The sequence below is a fragment of the Ostrea edulis genome, chromosome 7 (assembly GCF_947568905.1).
Source record: "Ostrea edulis chromosome 7, xbOstEdul1.1, whole genome shotgun sequence".
NCBI lineage: Eukaryota > Metazoa > Mollusca > Bivalvia > Ostreida > Ostreidae > Ostrea > Ostrea edulis.
This window is the reverse complement of record NC_079170.1, coordinates 83,833,781-83,852,378: the sequence shown is the minus strand read 5'-3', so window position 1 is coordinate 83,852,378 and position 18,598 is coordinate 83,833,781. Positions and strand designations below refer to the sequence as shown.

General features: G+C 34.5%; 2 protein-coding genes across 5 annotated transcripts in view; one reads left to right on the top strand and one right to left on the bottom strand.

The window, feature by feature from the left end:
• LOC125654098 (S-adenosylmethionine sensor upstream of mTORC1-like) overlaps positions 1–3,663 on the bottom strand; it is a 60,546-nt gene extending 56,883 nt beyond the window's left edge. The window contains exons 1-2 of one of the 3 annotated variants that reach the window (XM_048883881.2): positions 3,579–3,663; positions 1,769–1,948 (exon numbers count right to left, since the gene is read on the bottom strand). In XM_048883881.2, coding sequence (XP_048739838.2) covers positions 1,769–1,853 — 85 coding nt within the window. In that variant the 5' untranslated portion in view covers positions 1,854–1,948; positions 3,579–3,663. The remainder of the gene's footprint in view (positions 1–1,768; positions 1,949–3,578) is intronic. The other 2 variants (XM_048883882.2, XM_056142775.1) reach the window with 2 other exon arrangements.
• Positions 3,664–3,747: 84 nt separating this feature from the next.
• Positions 3,748–18,598, top strand: part of LOC125654090 (forkhead box protein P1-like) — a 53,770-nt gene continuing 38,919 nt past the window's right edge. The window contains exons 1-3 of one of the 2 annotated variants that reach the window (XM_056142774.1): positions 3,748–4,312; positions 12,589–12,683; positions 18,189–18,267. The gene's annotated coding sequence lies outside the window, so the exon portion shown is untranslated. Of the gene's footprint in view, positions 4,313–12,588; positions 12,684–18,107; positions 18,268–18,598 lie in introns of both variants that reach the window. The other variant, XM_056142773.1, reaches the window with a different exon arrangement.

Here is an 18,598-nt window from a genome sequence, read left to right as displayed (position 1 = left end):
CACAACATATTATAAAATCAAAATGACTTCTATCAATACACACATTATAAAATTAGCATATATGTAACTCAATTATATTGTAAAACTTATACGGTACCAATTTTATCAATACACGTTATGATATCAAAATACATGTAATTTCTTATACTTTGAACAAAACTTGATTATATTTTTCAAATTTCTTTTTCCTTTCATTTTTAAAAAGTGAATAGTGATATTTTATCTTAGATCAGGTACTGTAAAAATAACAAAATCGGGACCCAGGGGCCATATCACTCACCCGAGTCACCTCAGACCTGCTACTATTTAGTTGTGAATTTTGACATTTTTTTTTTCAATCTTTAATACCATGATTTTTTTTTAACCCATATCGTAGTCCAACTTCCCCCAAAAGGTCATGACATAATGGAACTTGAATTCACACAACATGGGCCAGTAACCTCAATACCAATATAATTCACGTGACTTTGCTGTTCTGGAGAAGGTCACAAGGAGAAGGTCACAAGGTCAAAGATCATGGTATTCAGACAGACAGACAGACAGGATAAAAACAATATACTCCTGCACTATACTCATGGGAGCATTAAAAAACAACCTTGAACCTTGACCACCACTTGAGAATATTTTCATTTTGATATGATTTAGTGTGGCCCTGCTACTCTTGAAAAGAATTTGTTTGAATGAATTTCCTGTATATTTCCATTTGAAATTTTGATATATTGTGGCCCCGCCCTACCCCTAGGGGCCTCCTCTGAATTGATCAAACTTGAATCAAGATACAAGTACGATTAGAAGCTTAATTGCAAATTGATATGGCTAAGCATGACCTTACTGTTGTTGAGATGAAGATTTTCCTATATATTATTCCCTTGTAAAACTTTGACCTCCTACTGCACCCTACTTCCGGAGACCTTGAATGTGCATTATCAGGGGATGCTTAAATATTAACATATAGTAACCATGGCCCTGTTGTTCTTGAGAAGAAGACTTTTAAAGATTTTATCTACATGTATATATCAACTTGTAAAACTTTGACCCCTACTGTGTCCCCATCAAACCCCCCAGGGACATGGTTTGACCAAACTTGAATCTGCTTTTTGTCAGGAAGCTTAATGTAAATTTCAACTTTTTTGGCCATGACTCCTTATTATTGTTGCCTTTTCTTAATCATTTTCCCTTTGAAGACTGCATGGTCTCTCATTTGAACAAAATTGAATACCCTTTACCAAAGGATGATTAGTGTCAAGTTTGACTGAAATTGGCCTAACAGATTTTCATTGAGAAGATTTTTATTTTTAAAAATGTCACAAAATTTTCACTAATTTGTAATTGTCTTCTCTTGGAAAAGGATGTGGCTCTTTATTTGAACAAACCTTTTAATACTCTTTACACAGGCATGCTTTGCAGCAAATTTGGTTGACATTAACCCAGTGGTTCTTGACAAGTCCAAAATGTGAACATTTTACAGACGGACAGACAGACAGACGCTGAAACAAAAAGTGATCCCAAAAGCTCACTTGGAAGCTAATGATATTTTTACAGAATATTTCTTTGACATTGCAGAAATTTCAAAACAGTCAAAGAACTTTGGGTGTTGGGGGGGGGGGGGGGGTGATAATTAACAGTCAATTCAATGATCTGTAGTTCCACATGGAATTCTTTATACATTGATATGATTTAGACTTATTCTGGTGGACAAGAACATGTCTAAAATCAGTACATTTAATCAATCAGAAATGGATAATAAGTGAAGGTTATTATATTTTACCTGTTTTGAATTTTTTCCTGAGATCCTTGTGAACAGATTTGACAAAAGATGCCAGCTTCTTCTTTTCTTCTGTGTCCTCACTCATTGTATTTCACCTGATGTAGTCAAAAGATTAACAGTCTCGTCTTCATGATTTACATCGGAAGACGTCACCACACTCATGAAATGTATGATGCCAAGCTAAAGTTAAACATTAACACTATAGTGTAAGCATGGCATTTCCCTACACTGGGTCAAACTTAAACTTCTGTGTATATATACTCAATCTTTAAACTGTAACAAGCTACCAACAAATAAGTTGATGTTACAAGGGTTCCAACAGTCTTGTTTAAAGTCAGCATTTTACAACTTGTAAAACATCCATTCATTAGGTTAAATGCTAGCTGTCTGATGTGTTTCATACCAATTGTTAGGCCATTCTTTGCATACTAATTTTGACTAAGGATTACTCCGTTTACCTGATCAAGATATAGGGCTCACGGCGGGTGTGACCGATCAGTGGGATGCTTTCTCCTCCTAGGCAGTAAGTTGGTCCCTCCTCTGGTGTGTCCAGGCATCCATATTTGCCCTACTCTTAATCCTGTATTCTTTATAGGAGTACGAGATTGATCGCTGTTTGTTAATTATCTTCACTTTTTCATGAAAGGTCATAAAATCGCAATATGTAACATCAATTTTGATTTTGCCTAACAGTCAAATTATAAAAATCAATAAAATTACAAGTTCTATTGGCACCCTTGATCTTCCCACACTGTTAGTATCAAATGCACAAAAATTGAAATATAACTTTGGTTGCGTACTACATGCATATATTAATCAATAATAGTATATTCATGTATATATCAATCAATCGTACATAATATATCATTATCTACAGATTTATTATATAATTGCTTTATGAAAGCAAATCATTTTTGACCTTTGGGTTTCATTTCTTGAACATTATCATATGCATAATCAATTGTCATATAGGAGTGAGCATATTAAGTTTTAAGAACTTGTGTAATCAATTGAACTTGTGTTCAATCCTTTTGTTATAACATCTAGACAATGTTCAAATCAAACCGGAGTTAAATGTTTATTTATAAATCTATGTTTGATGTAATGTCCCCCTCTCTCTCACACCCCATATATTTATTCCCCATATTCATATTTTGTTACACATGTAGCAGTCAGCCGGGATCGATCGCTGGTGGCCAGTTAGCTCAGTTGGTAGAGCACCTGACTAGAGATTCAGGGGACCCGGGTTCGAATCCCGGTCTGGTCCGTTGCATTTTCTCCCTTCCTGATACAATTGGTGCCGTAGACCAGCCCCTAAAACTGACAGGTGAAAATGCCTGCCAAGGGATACATATTCTGGGTATCTTCAGGTGTGAAGAAATTTAAGGAGGGAGGAATGTAGCGGTCAGCCGGCGGGTTCAATCGCCGGTGGCCAGTTAGCTCAGTTGGTAGAGAGCACCTGACTAGAGATTCAGGGGCCCAGGTTCGAATCACGGTTTTCTCCCGTTGCATTTTCTCCCTTCCTGTTACACACACAACATTTTGATGTCAAGTACAAAGGTCGATGCTTTTTGCGACATATAACATGAGCATGAAGTGAAGCAGAAATCAGTATACGTTTAGTTCTAGGTAGGCCTAGGTACAATATGTCCAATATGTAGATCTACGCTAAAACTAAAATGCATTCAAAAGTCTTAGCAGTGGTTCATTAACTATAAATCATGACAGTTAATATTTTGGGAGGAACAGTACATCTATCAATTGAGATAAATAACACACACAAATAATACAAAAGTCTGAAAAGATGTACCTGAATACTGGACAAAGTGAAAATGAAAGTAGTCTGATATACATAGTATACGGTTGCTATGTGGCGCTTGGGGTTCCGGAATAGCCATCCCCTTTTCAAATATATTCAAGTAAAAAAAAATTAATTAGGTTTTTATTACATTTTTTAACCTCCCGAACTTTGAATTTTTTTTTAGGTAGACATATGTTTAAATTTATAATATCTTCTTTTTTAAATAGCAAACACAAAGTGAAAATCTTATTTTGCTTCACTATTTTTAGAAAAACGTTATTATTTTGTATTTCTTTTCGTTTTCCTGCATTGCGTTAAACTGACAAAAGTTTGCTTCTGATAAGCATTTTTTTTTAAATATCCCAACTATCCGTCTGCCATTGTTTGTTTTTTCACTGTTTACCCAGCAGGTGCTGTGACGTCACCTGGATCGAACCGTGTTGCTACTTTAAATAACAAAGTGACTTTGCGCGAGAAGATGCATTAAGAATTATAAATAAATCTCATTAATGCTTGTTTTTAAGAAATGCAAGTAAAACTCTTAAGTTCCCAAAACACATCACTAAAATTGTCACATTTTGACAGAAAGTAGATAGCGGCTTCCGTCGGACAGATGTTCAGGCGTATGAATATGTTTTTATTTACGATTGTGATTCGCCCTGGCAAAAAAGTGTTCTGTTGCATGCTTGATAATTTCAACCGCATTATCCGATGTGAAAAAAGAACCCTACAGATTTTTAGAGGTAAGAAAACAATTATATTGTACTTATAATAGTAAAATAGCTATTTAATGGAAGTTGTTAATTCATTAAAACTGTGTCATTCATAAAACGAACCGTGACCTCATAGTACCAATATGTTGGTCAGTAAATGTAAACAGAGCACATGTGTTCATCTCACACACATGCAACTACCAAACCAAGCAGGTGCGCTCCAAAGAAGCGGCAAAGTTTGCAGAAATAGAGCTCTGGATTCTTGAATGTAAATTTTATCTCGTTGTTTTTGCGGTACTTTCTGCAACTACTGGCTAAAATGAAAGTGATGATAAAGCATTAAATACTTCTCTAGGCAATATCGCGTGATAATCGATGAACGCAATGAATATTTCATATGTTTATGACATAGACTGCAACAAACAAACAACTTCCGATTATCTAATTACACAGAAGCCTGGCAACGGAATTATTTTATTAATTCAGATCATTGATTAAATGATGTTGTATTAATACAGTGATTTATTGACACAATAGTAGGGCATTTTTATTATTATTATTTTTTTTTTTTTTTTTTTTTTGGTGAATCTGAATCCATTTTTTTTCCTATTTTGCAGATCTGATTAGTAACTGAATTTAAGCATTTTAAGAGATATGTATGTACTGTGTAATTCGTTGGTGTACAGCTTTGGATTACTATAAGCTTCATTTGGGATGTATTATATGGGAAAAGGGAATTAAGGGGAACGGAACTCAGATAGGAAGATAGAGGAAGAAGAAGGAAAGGGATGGGGAGGATGTTAAAACCTTTCATTTAAATTGGTATAAAAAAATTAGCAAAAACCGAGATATGCAATATTGGTTTGCTGCAGATCTGTAATGCAATATTTTGGTTACAAGTCAATCTCTACAATTTTAATGACACATAGTAATAGGTGACCAACAACTTCAAAGAATTTTGAAATATTAAATATATTCCATCTCATTTTAAAAACTGTGGAAATATTTCTTAGTATGGGCTTTAAATAATGAATGTGATAATATTAAAGTGTAACAGGGTATATATGATAAGGAGCAGGTGCTATGTATTTAGTATATTATCAGTGAATTGACAACTAGTTTGTAATTTTGAAAAATAATACTGTTAATAATTGTATTACTGCCAATTATTTGAAAAGTAATGAATTTTCACATATTGCCAACTTTCAAGTAACTTTTTTGATTTTTCACGTATTGTAAAATTGATTTAAGCTTTCTATCATATTGCTTCATTACATTCTGATTGTAAAATGTTGACACAGCACATGTATGTACATATATAGAAATAATGTGCAAAACTTAAACATGAGTTAAAATTAAGTTATCAGTGTTTTCAATAAGATTTTGTAATAGAAAGGGAAACCACTCTTGGCAAGGAGTCAAAGGGGGGCTCAGACTATCAGCGGGCCCAGGGCTGCCCTAGATGGGAGCGCAATTTAAGGAACCTCCAACCAAAATAAAAACAACATATTTGAATAAATTTTCTGTCCTCTTTGGCCACCAAGAAGTACCATGTTTAAGCAAATGTCTAGTGATGTACCGATAATTAGAAAACATCGATTGTTGACGAAAAAGTTATCAATTCTGATGATCGATTATTTTTTTCCGTAATCAATCATCGGATGTATATACATTTCCTGCAATGTAATCTGGATTTAGTCCGTTTCCACTTTTAGAAACAAAGAATCAAAAGGGCCATCTATATCTATATATAGAAAATGCACAAGCAACTGAACATCGAAAACACACTCACACAACAAACAAACATAACTGATCTAAATGAAGAAAAATTTAAAACAGCTAGAGCACAGAAATATTTACTAGAAGTTAGAGGACCCTCCTGCTCAAGGGCCCTGCCCGGGATTGAACTCACAACCTGTGGAACCAAAAATCATAACAGCATGTGACCAGCATGTTAGACCTCTCGGCCATTTAGTTAATAAAATTAAATATACATATGTAAATAAATATTTAAAAAAACAATGGATTATGCTTTTTAAAATAAAAATATGTTTTACGATTATAATCGGTAATATTGCATTGGAAGCAGCAACCGATTCCAAGGGATGTCAGAGGGGTTCATTTCTCCTCTTGTATAATCTCACCACCCACCACCCCCCTCTCCTCTTCCCCCTCCCTCTTATTCCATCCTCTACCCTCCCACGCCCCTAGCTCTCTTTGCTCCTTAATTAACCCCCTTTCTTACTTTCTTATTAATTCTCCCTCCACTTTTCTCACTCTCCCCTGCACCAATTCTCTTCTCCACCACTTGTAAATAACTCTGTCCATTTTCACATAAAGGGCTTTAAGATTGGCTTAAAATCAATCATAAATCAAGGCCCTATATGATCATGTGCATGTACAAACAAAATGTGTATATGAAAGTACATGTATATATATATATATATAATATTGTATCACAGCAGTGTTCACTGGACCGCTGATTAGTAAGTGATGATGCGGAACTGATTATGTTGACAACAAAACATATGGACATTTTAATTGTTGAAAATAGAAGTTCAAGCATTTTTTGCAAGAAAGTTATATGGTGTTAGGAAATAAAGTTTCCTCTTAATTATACATTGTTATAAATTCATTAACATATGTTTAAATCAAAAGATTTGCTTGTAAATTATCAATATTCAACAGTCATAAAACTTAATTAGGAACTCATCTAATATGAATTTGTAAAGTATTATACGATTGAATATTAGTAGTTTTATGAGCTTGTTTCTAAGTATAAGCCCAAGGATCCATATTAGTTAATTGAAGATCAAAAGTCATTGATCAAGTGTAGTTGATTTTGTTTTCTGACAGATTTGTCCTCCTCTTGTCATGATAATGCATTCATATAAACACCTGATTGAGACAAAATTGACAGATATTAACTCGACAATTATACTTTATAAAGTTCAAACTTCCAGGTCAAACGGTTCTTTCTATCAGTACAATGAAAGCGAACACTACTCCCACTGCTAAAATCCAGAACCTAGCTTGCACAGTTCCGTCATCATATCAATATGACCTTTATTTATGACTCCCTGGAATCTAGCTTAGGTTCCTTCATTGTGGAGTCAGCAGACATATTGCCATCTGTGGGGGTGGGGGCTCGTGAACGCACCCCTTTTTATAGCTTGCCTGAACCATAGGCTCAAGTGAGCTTTTATGATCAAAGTTTGCCCAGCGATTGGTTTTTTTCATTAACATTTTTATCTTCCTCTCCAGAATTACTGGGCTTTTTCAATCAACTTGGTAAAAATCATCCTTTAAAGTTAAGCGTTCAAAGGGGATTCAGTTTTGTTGAAATGAAGGTCCATGCTCCCTTGAAAGGGGATATAATAATGAAAAGTCAAAAGTAGGGTGCCAGGGATTGTTTGAAAATCTCGCAAAGAACCGATTGGTAGGACTGTCACAGCTCCAAAAAAATTTGGGTCGGGTCCGTCCAGGATTTTTAATTTTCGGGTCGGGTCCGTCCAGGATTTTTATTTCAGAAGGTATATTTGCCATTTTGAAATTTTGATATATATACGAGTTAAAATCAAAAACTTTTATTTGCATTTTGTTGCAATAAGTACTCGTGGAAGTGGAATCGGGTTTAGATTTAACATCCGTGGTAATAAAAGCAGCATTTTCACTTCTACTTGTTTCCATTCCATGCTTTGGTATAAATCTTTTGTTATTGACGATGTTGATCCTGTGGCACATTATCACATTTCAATTAAAAATGTGTCCAACAGATAGAACGTACTGTCATTGTTTTGTCCAAGATGCCATCATTGGGCAGTTAAAGTCAAAATAGTCACACTTTAGATTTCGACACCATGTTGATTTGAAATGGATTTCTAATCACGATTCTGTCATAAAAACCAAGTTGTTCAAATCATGACCCCTTGGGTATAGGGTTGGACCATAATAGTGGATCGATTGATTGATTCATTGATGTTTTCCACCATACTCAACAATTTTTCAGTTATCTGGTGACGCCCAGTTTTTATTGGTGGAAGAGAGAACCCAGATACAATGTACCTGGGAAGAATCCACCGACCTTCCGAAAGTAAACGGAAATTTTCTCACTAACCAGCGCGAGCAGGATTCAAACCTGAGCCGACAGAGGTGAGAGGCCATGTGATTATGAATGCGAATCTCTAACCACTCGCCCACGGAGGCCCCCCTAGTGGATCAGTGGATCAAAGTTTTACAAGCAGATACATAGAACAACTTTTCTGAATCATGAACAACATGTTTAGTCATATTACATGTGCATCCATAGGTAGTGTTGTCTCAAATTTGTTCAAATTGTGGCTCTCTGAAGTAGGGACTGCATGGAGTCAAAATATTCTGGGATCAAAATTTTACTTTGGAATATATATAGGGAAACATATCTTTAAGAAATCTTCACTCAACAATGAGCCCATGATTAGTCACATTGGTATGTAAGTATCTTCAGGTAGTTCAAATTCAAGATTGTTCAATTCAGGGACCCAGGCCTGCATGGAGTAGGGTGGGGCCACGATCGATAGAAGATCAAAGTTTTATGTGGGAATATACTGGAAATCAGTTTAAACAGATTCTTTTTCAAGAGCAGCAGGGCCACACTAAATTATATCCAAATATGAATGTTCCCAAGTTGTATGAATCAAGTTTGTTTTGTTTTTTATGGGGTTTTTTTTTTTTTTTTGCTCCAACAACAGTTACTATAGTCAAGGTCAGGATATAAATTGTTTTTGTCCAGTCTGTTTGTCCGTAACTTTAACCTTTCTCATAACTCTTGAATGATGAGTGATAGGAGACTCATATTTCATATTTATATGCACATTCCTTGTGACTTTAAGACCTTATTTTGGAACCAAAGTTTTGAACTTTGTGACCTTGACCATGGAATTTGATCTACTTTTCCTGAAATATTTTAAAGGTAGAGCTTTCATATATATAATTATATCTATTTCTTGTGTCAAGACCTTTTATACATTCATGGACTCTCCAGAACAGCAAGGTCATGTTAAAGACATAGTGATGTGGCATTTGCTGGCCCACGTTGTATGAATTCAGGTTTGGTTGTGACATATGACCCTTTGGGGCTAAGTTCGGGCCTGAATATGGGATCACATTTTTTCATGGGAATTATAAAGATTGAAACAAAATATTTTTAAAAAATCACAGTAGCTGAACAACAGCAGAGCAAGGGTGCCTCAGGTGAGAAATGTGGCCCATGGACGTCTTGTTGGGCAGCTGTGGACTCTTGGTTATATGCAGGCACTGTTAATAATACATGTATTAATTATGTATATCTTAAGGATTCAAAGAAAAATATATGTAACTTATAAAAACAAAAAAACAAAAAAAAAACAAATATACCTGTACTACAATATTCTGCTGCTGGAGATTTTCTATTTTTGAAAGAGAATTGGTATTGTATATAGTGAAAATTAGGCAATCACGTAAATTTTTTGCCTGGTTTTTAATGCACGAAGTTTTCATTAAAGGTGTTTCTATTGTGTTAACTTTGAGGATTTAAATAAGACTGGTGTAGTTGTTTGTACTTTCTCTCTCGTAAACTGTAAATAAAGTCTAATACGGGGGGAAATTAATTCTTGGTAACCAATAGCTGAAACGAAAATAATAACAGACGGTTCTCAACTTTGAAAAGCAAGTTTGATCTCTAGCCAGTCTTTTTATATCTTCACTGACCTCTGTAAATAATAAGCCGCAAGTATAGGGACATTGTTTAGATGCATTGAACATGATACTTGTGACTTTTGAAAAACTCGTGCTCTAATATTGATATGTAATTAAGTAAACCTCTTTGTGAATTGAAAGTCTCTACCTTTAAATATATCCTGATTATTATTTTTTTCAAGTTATGAAATAAAAAGAAATGGGAAATGGTTATGTGCAAGTACTTAATACAATAGTTCATACAGAAAGCACAAGTGCACACATTGAACAAACACGCGTGGATTTTAAAAGCATTCAGTGACATTAAAAGTGTACGTAATGTCAGATATGATTTGATTTGACAGTAATGAATCAATTTAAATAAATTTGGTTAAAAATATCTTATAAACATGAGACAACAGTTCCTCGTGGCTAAGCGGGGAAATGTGAAATGTCTAAATACCACATTTTCCTCTTCAAAAATGATTCAGGAAAGTTTCCAATGTTGCACGCCTTAAATGTTCATCCATAAATGAACACTTCCGAAGCAATGCATGTTTTATATAGCTGATAAAATCTCTGTGTAAATTGGGCACATTTAGCAAGGACTTAATTGATTGAACTTGAAATATACAGGGCCATTTTATATGTAAGGTATAATCCTAGATCTTCGATATATTGATTGATTGATTGTATATTGGTTAATGTCCCTCTCAAGAATGTTTCACACATATAGAAACGTCACCATTGCCAGTGAAGGGCTTCAACTTGGTGCTTACAGCCTTTGAGCTAGCTGTGACATGATCGAGCTAGCCCTCTGTTTTTGCAGTCTCATCAAAAGGACCTCCCCATTTAGTTGCCTCTTATGACAAGCAAGGAGAGCTGAGGACCTATTCTAACCCAGATCCCCAACGGGACCTTTATATTGAAGCCTTATTGTAAACTATGTACAGTGCCAATACATGTAGATACTAGAGCTACACATGTAATCCCTGACAGACATTGGGCAGCATGAGTGGAGGGGTGGGAGTAGAAAAGGAGAGCGAAGGGCAGGGAGGAGGGTAGGAAAAGTAGAGATAAATAGACAAAAGTAGGGAATTTAATATTGGGGATGAGTGAGGGAGGGCAGGAGGAATGAAGGAGAGAAAGGGGAAAGAAAAAAGAGGGGGACTGGGGATGGATGAGAGAGATTTGGGGTGAGAGGAGAGGGGGGTCTTTAAAAGGAACTGGGGTTGGAGAAGAGAGAACTTAGATATTGGAAGAGAGAGAACTTAGATATTGGAGAAGAGAGAACTTAGATAATGGAGGAGAGAAATATAACTGGATTGGTGGAATGAGAGAGAACTTAGATATTGGAGGAGAGAGAACTTAGATAATGGAGGAGAGAGAGAATTAGGCTTGGAGGAGAGAAATATAACTGGATTGGTGGAATGAGAGAGAATTAGGCTTGGAGGAGAGAAATATAACTGGATTGGTGGAATGAGAGAGAGAATTAGGCTTGGAGGAGAGAAATATAACTGGATTGGTGGAATGAGAGAGAAATATAACTGGATTGGTGGAATGAGAGAGAAATATAACTGGATTGGAGGAGAGAAATATAACTGGATTGGTGGAGAGAAATATAACTGGATTGGAGGAGAGAAATATAACTGGATTGGAGGAGAGAAATATAACTGGATTGGTGGAATGAGAGAGATACATGTGACTAGGGATGGAGAGAGAAAATTGGCAAGAGGAGAAAATCGGAGTCGGAGGAGAGAGAGAAAAAAGAGGATGAATTAAAGAGAGGACAGACATTGGAGGAAAGACTGACATTTGAGGAGAGAGAACTGTGGTTGTAGGAGAGAGAGAATTGTGATTGTAGGAAAAAGTGAATTGTGATTGGAGGAGAGAGAGAATTGTGATTGTAGGAGAGAGAGAATTGTGATTGTAGGAGAGAAAACTGTGGTTAGAGGAGAGAGTCTGAGAACTGTGATTGGAGGAGAGAGAGAGATTGGGGAGAGGGGGAACTAATAGGGGGAGAGAGAGGGAAGGAAAGACTTCAGAGGATAGGGAGAGTGAAATAGGAGTCTCAGAAGAGGAAGGAAGAGAATAGGATCAAAGGATTTTGTCTCCCGTTTACCCACTACCTATAGGGTTTTGCAAATTCTACAGAATTTTGGGTAACAGCAGATCAGGTGTTTATGAATTTAGAGTATATTTTCACATAAGTTTTAAGTCCCCTGCCATTGAGAATGGAAGACATATATACTCTCATCCTTCATTCTGAGATTGAGTATCTTTAATAAGAATGCACCATGAGTTAGAAGGGTGAAAAGGTCATCTTGGATTTGGGGTTGAAAGGCATGGATACTTATTCTAAAAATAGAAATTTGGTTTCTTACTTATATTTTTAAAACATTTTTCAGTTGGATGTTCATGTTTTAGGGAATCACAGGTTTAGGGGTTTAGTGCTGCTGGGGGATGAAGTGTACTTGTGTTATTGAAATTTATACTTGCTGGTAATTCAAGTAATTCTGTATGTACATGAATATCACTATAACCAACACTGTACAAAGTAGACATCTAGCAAGACAAAACTTGAATTGAGACTTTTATTCTTTTTTTTTCAGATTAAGCAAACAGAATGAGCACAAAGACCTTGAGGTTGAATTGCATGTTGAAAATCCAGCCTATATGTTAAGAGTGGAGTTGTGGTGTTGGAAAGGTATTTGTTTACTTTTTTGGAGGGAAAAACCGCCCAGAAAAGTTTGTTTTACGCCAAACTGATTCTGCTGAATAAATCCAAACAAACTGAAGATAAGACACAGACAAAATAATTCTCTTTCAGCCCGTCACATGACTTCTAGGACACAACAAACTTATCTCCTGTTTGTGCATGTACACCGCTGTGTATTTGATGGTTAATATCATAGTAATAGAAATATAAGTGTGTACAGTATAGTCTTGTCATGTTAATCATAATAAGGAAGGAGTATTACATCATAATAATAATTGTCTCTTTTTGACTAATATAAATATTAGCAGTATCTGTATTATATTCCTTTAAAATCGAATTGCCTGGCTGGGTAGCTCAGTAGGTTATGGGTGTTCTGTGGTTCAGGAGTCTAGCAGGGGTGTTTATATGTTTTTTTTAAAATTACTTTCTATTGAAACTGCATTTTTTAACTAAGTAAGGTAATCTTAAATGTTTTCTATTTCATAATCTTCCATCCATATCATGTTATTCCTTCTTAATCAAATTCTTTATTTGGAAAGAAATAACAATGACATGAATTACCATAATTGTATTGATATTAGTTAATATTTAATACTATTGGTATGCTTATATATTACTATTGATATCATGTATAATGTTACTTTTGAAATTTAAACTTCTTGACAGAGATTCATTACAGTTAGAGAGTTATTCCCCTTACATCTGAAATGTGGTGGTGGTGACACTGTGACAGTGCAGCAGTTATGGCCCTTAGAATGGGTTGGTGCTGTCAAAGAATATTAATGTATGACTGACAGGATTTCAAAATCTTTTAAAATATTAAATTGCCCAGGCAAATTTAGATGAAATTCCAGTAAAATAAGTGATTTGTTTGATTATGTTATCTTCACATTGTTTTCTTTCATTCAAGTCAGTTTACTTGTAAATTATGTTAATGATTTATGTACCTTTACAGTAGATCTATAGTCATAAATTACATATCCCCACCCACCCCCTCTCTCTACAGACATACACATGTCTGTGAAGTAAATTCTACTGATTGAGTCACTATTTCTGTGTCAGATTGTAGAATTTAAAAACACAGTCTATACAGCCAAATTTAAAATTTACAGTAGATCTAGTCATAGATTACATATCCCCCCTCTCTCTATAGATACACACATGTCTGTGAAGTAATTGGCCCTGAGTCATCATAGAATTTAACAACACAATCTATATAACCATGCAGATATTCTACAGGTTACAATCCTTGTACCCAATGTTTACCCAGTTTTCTTTGTTAATGACAAATAAGTGCATTGTTTACTGTGTTGATCCAGTGAGAGAGTTGTATCTAATATCTTCTATTTGCAGCTACTATTGATTTTTAAGCAGGGATTATATCCTTTGGCAAAACACAAACATTTCGAGTTTTCGACTCTCGGAACAAATTTCAGTGTTTAAGAGATAATATCTAGTGAAGGCCACTTTTTGATATAGTTGTCAGTAATTTTGTTAAATGTTAGCAATTCAAGGTAAAATGCAGTAGATGATAAGTGTATGGTTATAGGATCACATGTATACTAGCTGGTATATTTAATCTTTCTATGATCAGAAGAGGAGGATAAAAAGTATGATATTGTAAATGCTGACAGTGCAAGGATATATAAACTGACAAAAACAGTTATTGAATTTCGATCATCTCATGGAAAACTAGGCTTTCATAATAACTACAAACTGACAAGATTATTTATAACCTAGAGCAGGCCATAGAATGCTGTGTAAACAGGTGCCCTACAACCTGTTTAACAATGCCACTGAACTGATTAAGGGTGGGGGTGTGGGTGTGGATATGGGATAAGGTTCATATGTCCCACTGAAAACAAAGGACAGGGAATGTTAACATGGCTAAATTTTCTTATTAATAATATAATGATATAGTCTTTACACAAATTACCACACATAGCTAGTTTCCTTATTAGCATGACCAATGCACTTTTGATTAAAATATATTTAATACCTGTGCATAGAATACTGTAATACATGATTAAAGTTCATTCATTAAGTGCTAGTTCTTGGAACTGTATAGCCACAATCACTGTGATGAGATATATTGTATCAGTACAATTAATGGACCTTTAGAACATCTAGGGGTGACAATTAACTTTCACCTACAGCCATGCAATCACAATAGTTGTTTTGGTAAATGCTTTAATTTAATTATGATAGGAAACTCTGAAAAGAATAGTTTGTGTATCAATATTAAATATCGGTAATTATGATATTAGTACATGTATTCATTATTATAAGTATAATTCATTAAACTTATGAACCAGACAAATTTAATGACAAAGAAAAAAATTTGTTAAAAATTTCTAAATTGTAAATCCAGAAATGCAGTATATATGAAATTTTAAATGATGTCTTTTTCTGCTGCCCAACACATGTCGGTTCCCATACATATATTTTTAATGTCTATTGTTGAATTAAGAAACTCAAACACTTTCAGAAACTAACAAATAGCATCATTGAATGTGATGTAAAAGAAAACTATAATGTAAGTTAGAACAGAGCATATAGACAGATAAAGGCCAATAAAGATATGTTTGTTTATTTTTTAATTCATCATTATTATTTTTATTTTTCTGTTTATTTAGTTTTTTTTTTTTTTTTTTTTTTTTTTTCAGTTTCTTGGTTTTTTTTAGGGGGGGGGGGTTAGATTTTAGAGGTTTTATTTGTTGTTTCGCTCTGCTTTTGTAATTTGAGCTGCATGCAGGATGCCCTTAATAAATTTTATGGGAGGAAACTGTTATTTTCTCTTTCACTATTAAATTACCTTGATATTAATCATTAACAATGGTAAGAATTTTGGTAAGAATATGTAAATTCTGATAATTTATAAATGAAGACAAGTGATTGATATGAATCGTTACTTTTCCAGAGACTGGTATATTTACAGGCTCAAGTACATGTATGGCTTAATTCCGTTATTTACAGAGTGTATGTGCAGTATATTTTGTAAATTAATAAAATTGAGATCTATAATTAACATTTTTGGCAAGTTAATTGGGACTTATAAATGTAAAATATAAATATATGTATATAGTGTATGTTCATTGTTTAAAACTAAACTGAATTGATTAAAAAACGACTAGCTATTCAATATTTGTTGATCGTTACATTAAAGCTGTTAGCAAATAATGCGTTAAATTTTGCATTCAATTCACAGTCACCCTGTGTTCAGAGAATTACACAAGTACTTACTCATGAGTTGTTGAGGATTCACAAAAAATGAAAAATGATAAGCTGTTAAAACAGACTGTCACTATGAGAATATAGGAACAGTTTTTGTTGCATGATGACTTTTCCTTTGTAACCCATCTTATTCAGACAATGTCACAAACAGTAGTGTCAGCAGAACCCATCCTTGCAGGACCCCATCATCCTGATTGTTAGTTAATCATTTGTTACCTGTCTACAAATGAGTTATGTAAGAAGTATCATACTATAATGATATAATATATGAATGTCACCACAAAGGGAGAGAACAACATGTGTTTTGATGATTTGTTTGGGATTCGGGTGTAGCAGAATGGGCCCTGAGGTGACAGACCAGCCAAATAAAACTAAAGACATATACACATGTTCTTGTCTCCATACACAAAGCCGCCACTGTCAAGGAGCTGTGGGAATTCCCCCAAGATGCATCAGTATGTGTTGGCTGACTAATGGCTTCACACAGTGGTCATTAAAGTGACATGCTTGCAGACTTGTATCAGTATGAAGTGTCTGCTAGTGGTCACTCTTGGCCTAATTCATATGATTTGCGACATGGCTAGCATGTTCAGAAAAGTGTTGGTTAGACACATTTTGGGACAGATAATGGTGATGTGGTGGCTTATCAGATTTTAAGCACTTTAATCTAAGCAATATTTCATTAAGTAAAACATAATAGGATTAGGCAGCAGGCAGAGCCTACCATTATAAGCCTTCTCCTTAAAGCACTGACTCCTTTAAGCACTTTGTTCACAACCCCATGCTCTGGTTTTCTCCCACATCAATGACCCCTTCACGCCAATATACGAGCCGATGAAAAACCTTCATATAAGTTATAGAACTTGTTTGTTAATCGTTGTAAGTTTTTTATAACTTGTACTTCATTGATACTTTTAATTTATAAGATTTGAAAGATATGCAGTGAGAGTTCCGGGAGATGAAAATGAATTTTTCATTACAGGTTTCAGATTACTTTCTACTAAAACTGCATTTTTTGACTAAATTTGAAAGTTTTCAATTTCAAAATATTGTCGTAGATATCCTGCTTTTATCATCCATAACAGATTTCTCTGGTGACAGTTGCTTAAAAACGGTCTTATTAATATGCATATACTGTTTGTAGATTCCTAAATATACACGAGGAATTTATTATTGCATAACTCACAAAATAAAATTACTCGCTTTTAATTTTCTGTTACTAATTAAAATACATATAAGAACTCTTAATTAATCGCGAGAACATGTATTCATGTGTATAGTCTTCAATTCATTGCGTGTAGTAGTCTTACAATTAATTAGACTGCGTGTAGTAGTCTTACAATTAATTAGACTGCGTGTAGTAGTCTTACAATTAATTAGACTATGTGTAGTTTACATGCGAATCCATGCTCTCACGATTTGGTGTTTACAAGTAATTTTTTCATGCTAGTAAGTACTTGAGTAATAAGGAATCTATGTACAGTAGTTCCCCGGCTACTCATTATGATTTGTAATCAATATCATAGCTTCAATTAACTCGATTCCTGTACCAGTCCATTCTGTATTCTTACCCTGTGGGTGTGTTGTGCAAGTCAAGCTACATGATATGTCTTGAAACAATTTGCATTTAAATGATGCAAAATGTAATTGAATTGTGTTAAAATTAATTTGTGCAGATATTTTTAAATCCTTTTAGGAATTTACACAAATGAAAATGACTTTCATGACTTTCAATTTACGTATCCTGTGAATATCATGAAATAATTTCACGACAAATGTTAGGGTAAATGAAGTGAATTTATTACACATAGGGTCGGTTTGTAATTCTCCTTGTACTTTATAAAATGTGAGTGATAGTTCTGTGCATAGTTTTCATATAAATAGGTGTTTAAAAATAAACCGTGTGTTGTCTCATAATATAAGAAAGGACACGAACGTCTTGATAGAAAGACAAAAAAAAATTCAACCACAAAATGATAATATTCAGCGGGTCATCAAATGCTTATTGATGGAAGGATGCACAGAGTTTAATATGTGATATTTTTACGTCAGCAATTTATCACAATCGTTATGATTATATAGGTATAAAAAAATGTATGAATATCGATAAGTTGTGACATTTTGAACTTTGTGGGCTCTGTTTTATAATTAATTTTCATTTCATGCTAATGATGTCAGGAGGGAAGTTTTGAGTGTGGTGGAACTGTCTTAAGTGATATGTACCTTCCTGCTGCGTCTGATCGATAGCTGTCTTTTCAGGCCCCGGAAGTCCTTGGATCCACTCCATATACCACCTGTTCTCACATTTGACCATTCATGAAGATTCTCCATCGAAAAGGTAATTTACATCTTCCATAAAGAGATGGTAGACTTCCTTCCCTAAAGTGTTAAGTTGTTTTTTTCCAGTTTATTCCCAACACTTGAATTTGGCACATTGACCTTTAAAAGGGCTGTGGATAAGTAATATGAGTTATGATTTTGATTTTGCACTCTATAGCATATTTAAGTACTTTAAACTTGTATGAACCCTCATGATCTTTGTTTCCAAATTTATTCCCATGTCTTTGTTATATATTGAGAAACTGTAGCACACAGCTGTGAGTCGGCTTTATAGACTTTTAATGTCGAGATTCAGTAGTGTTTATCTCCCTTTGAACATGTAAGTTAAT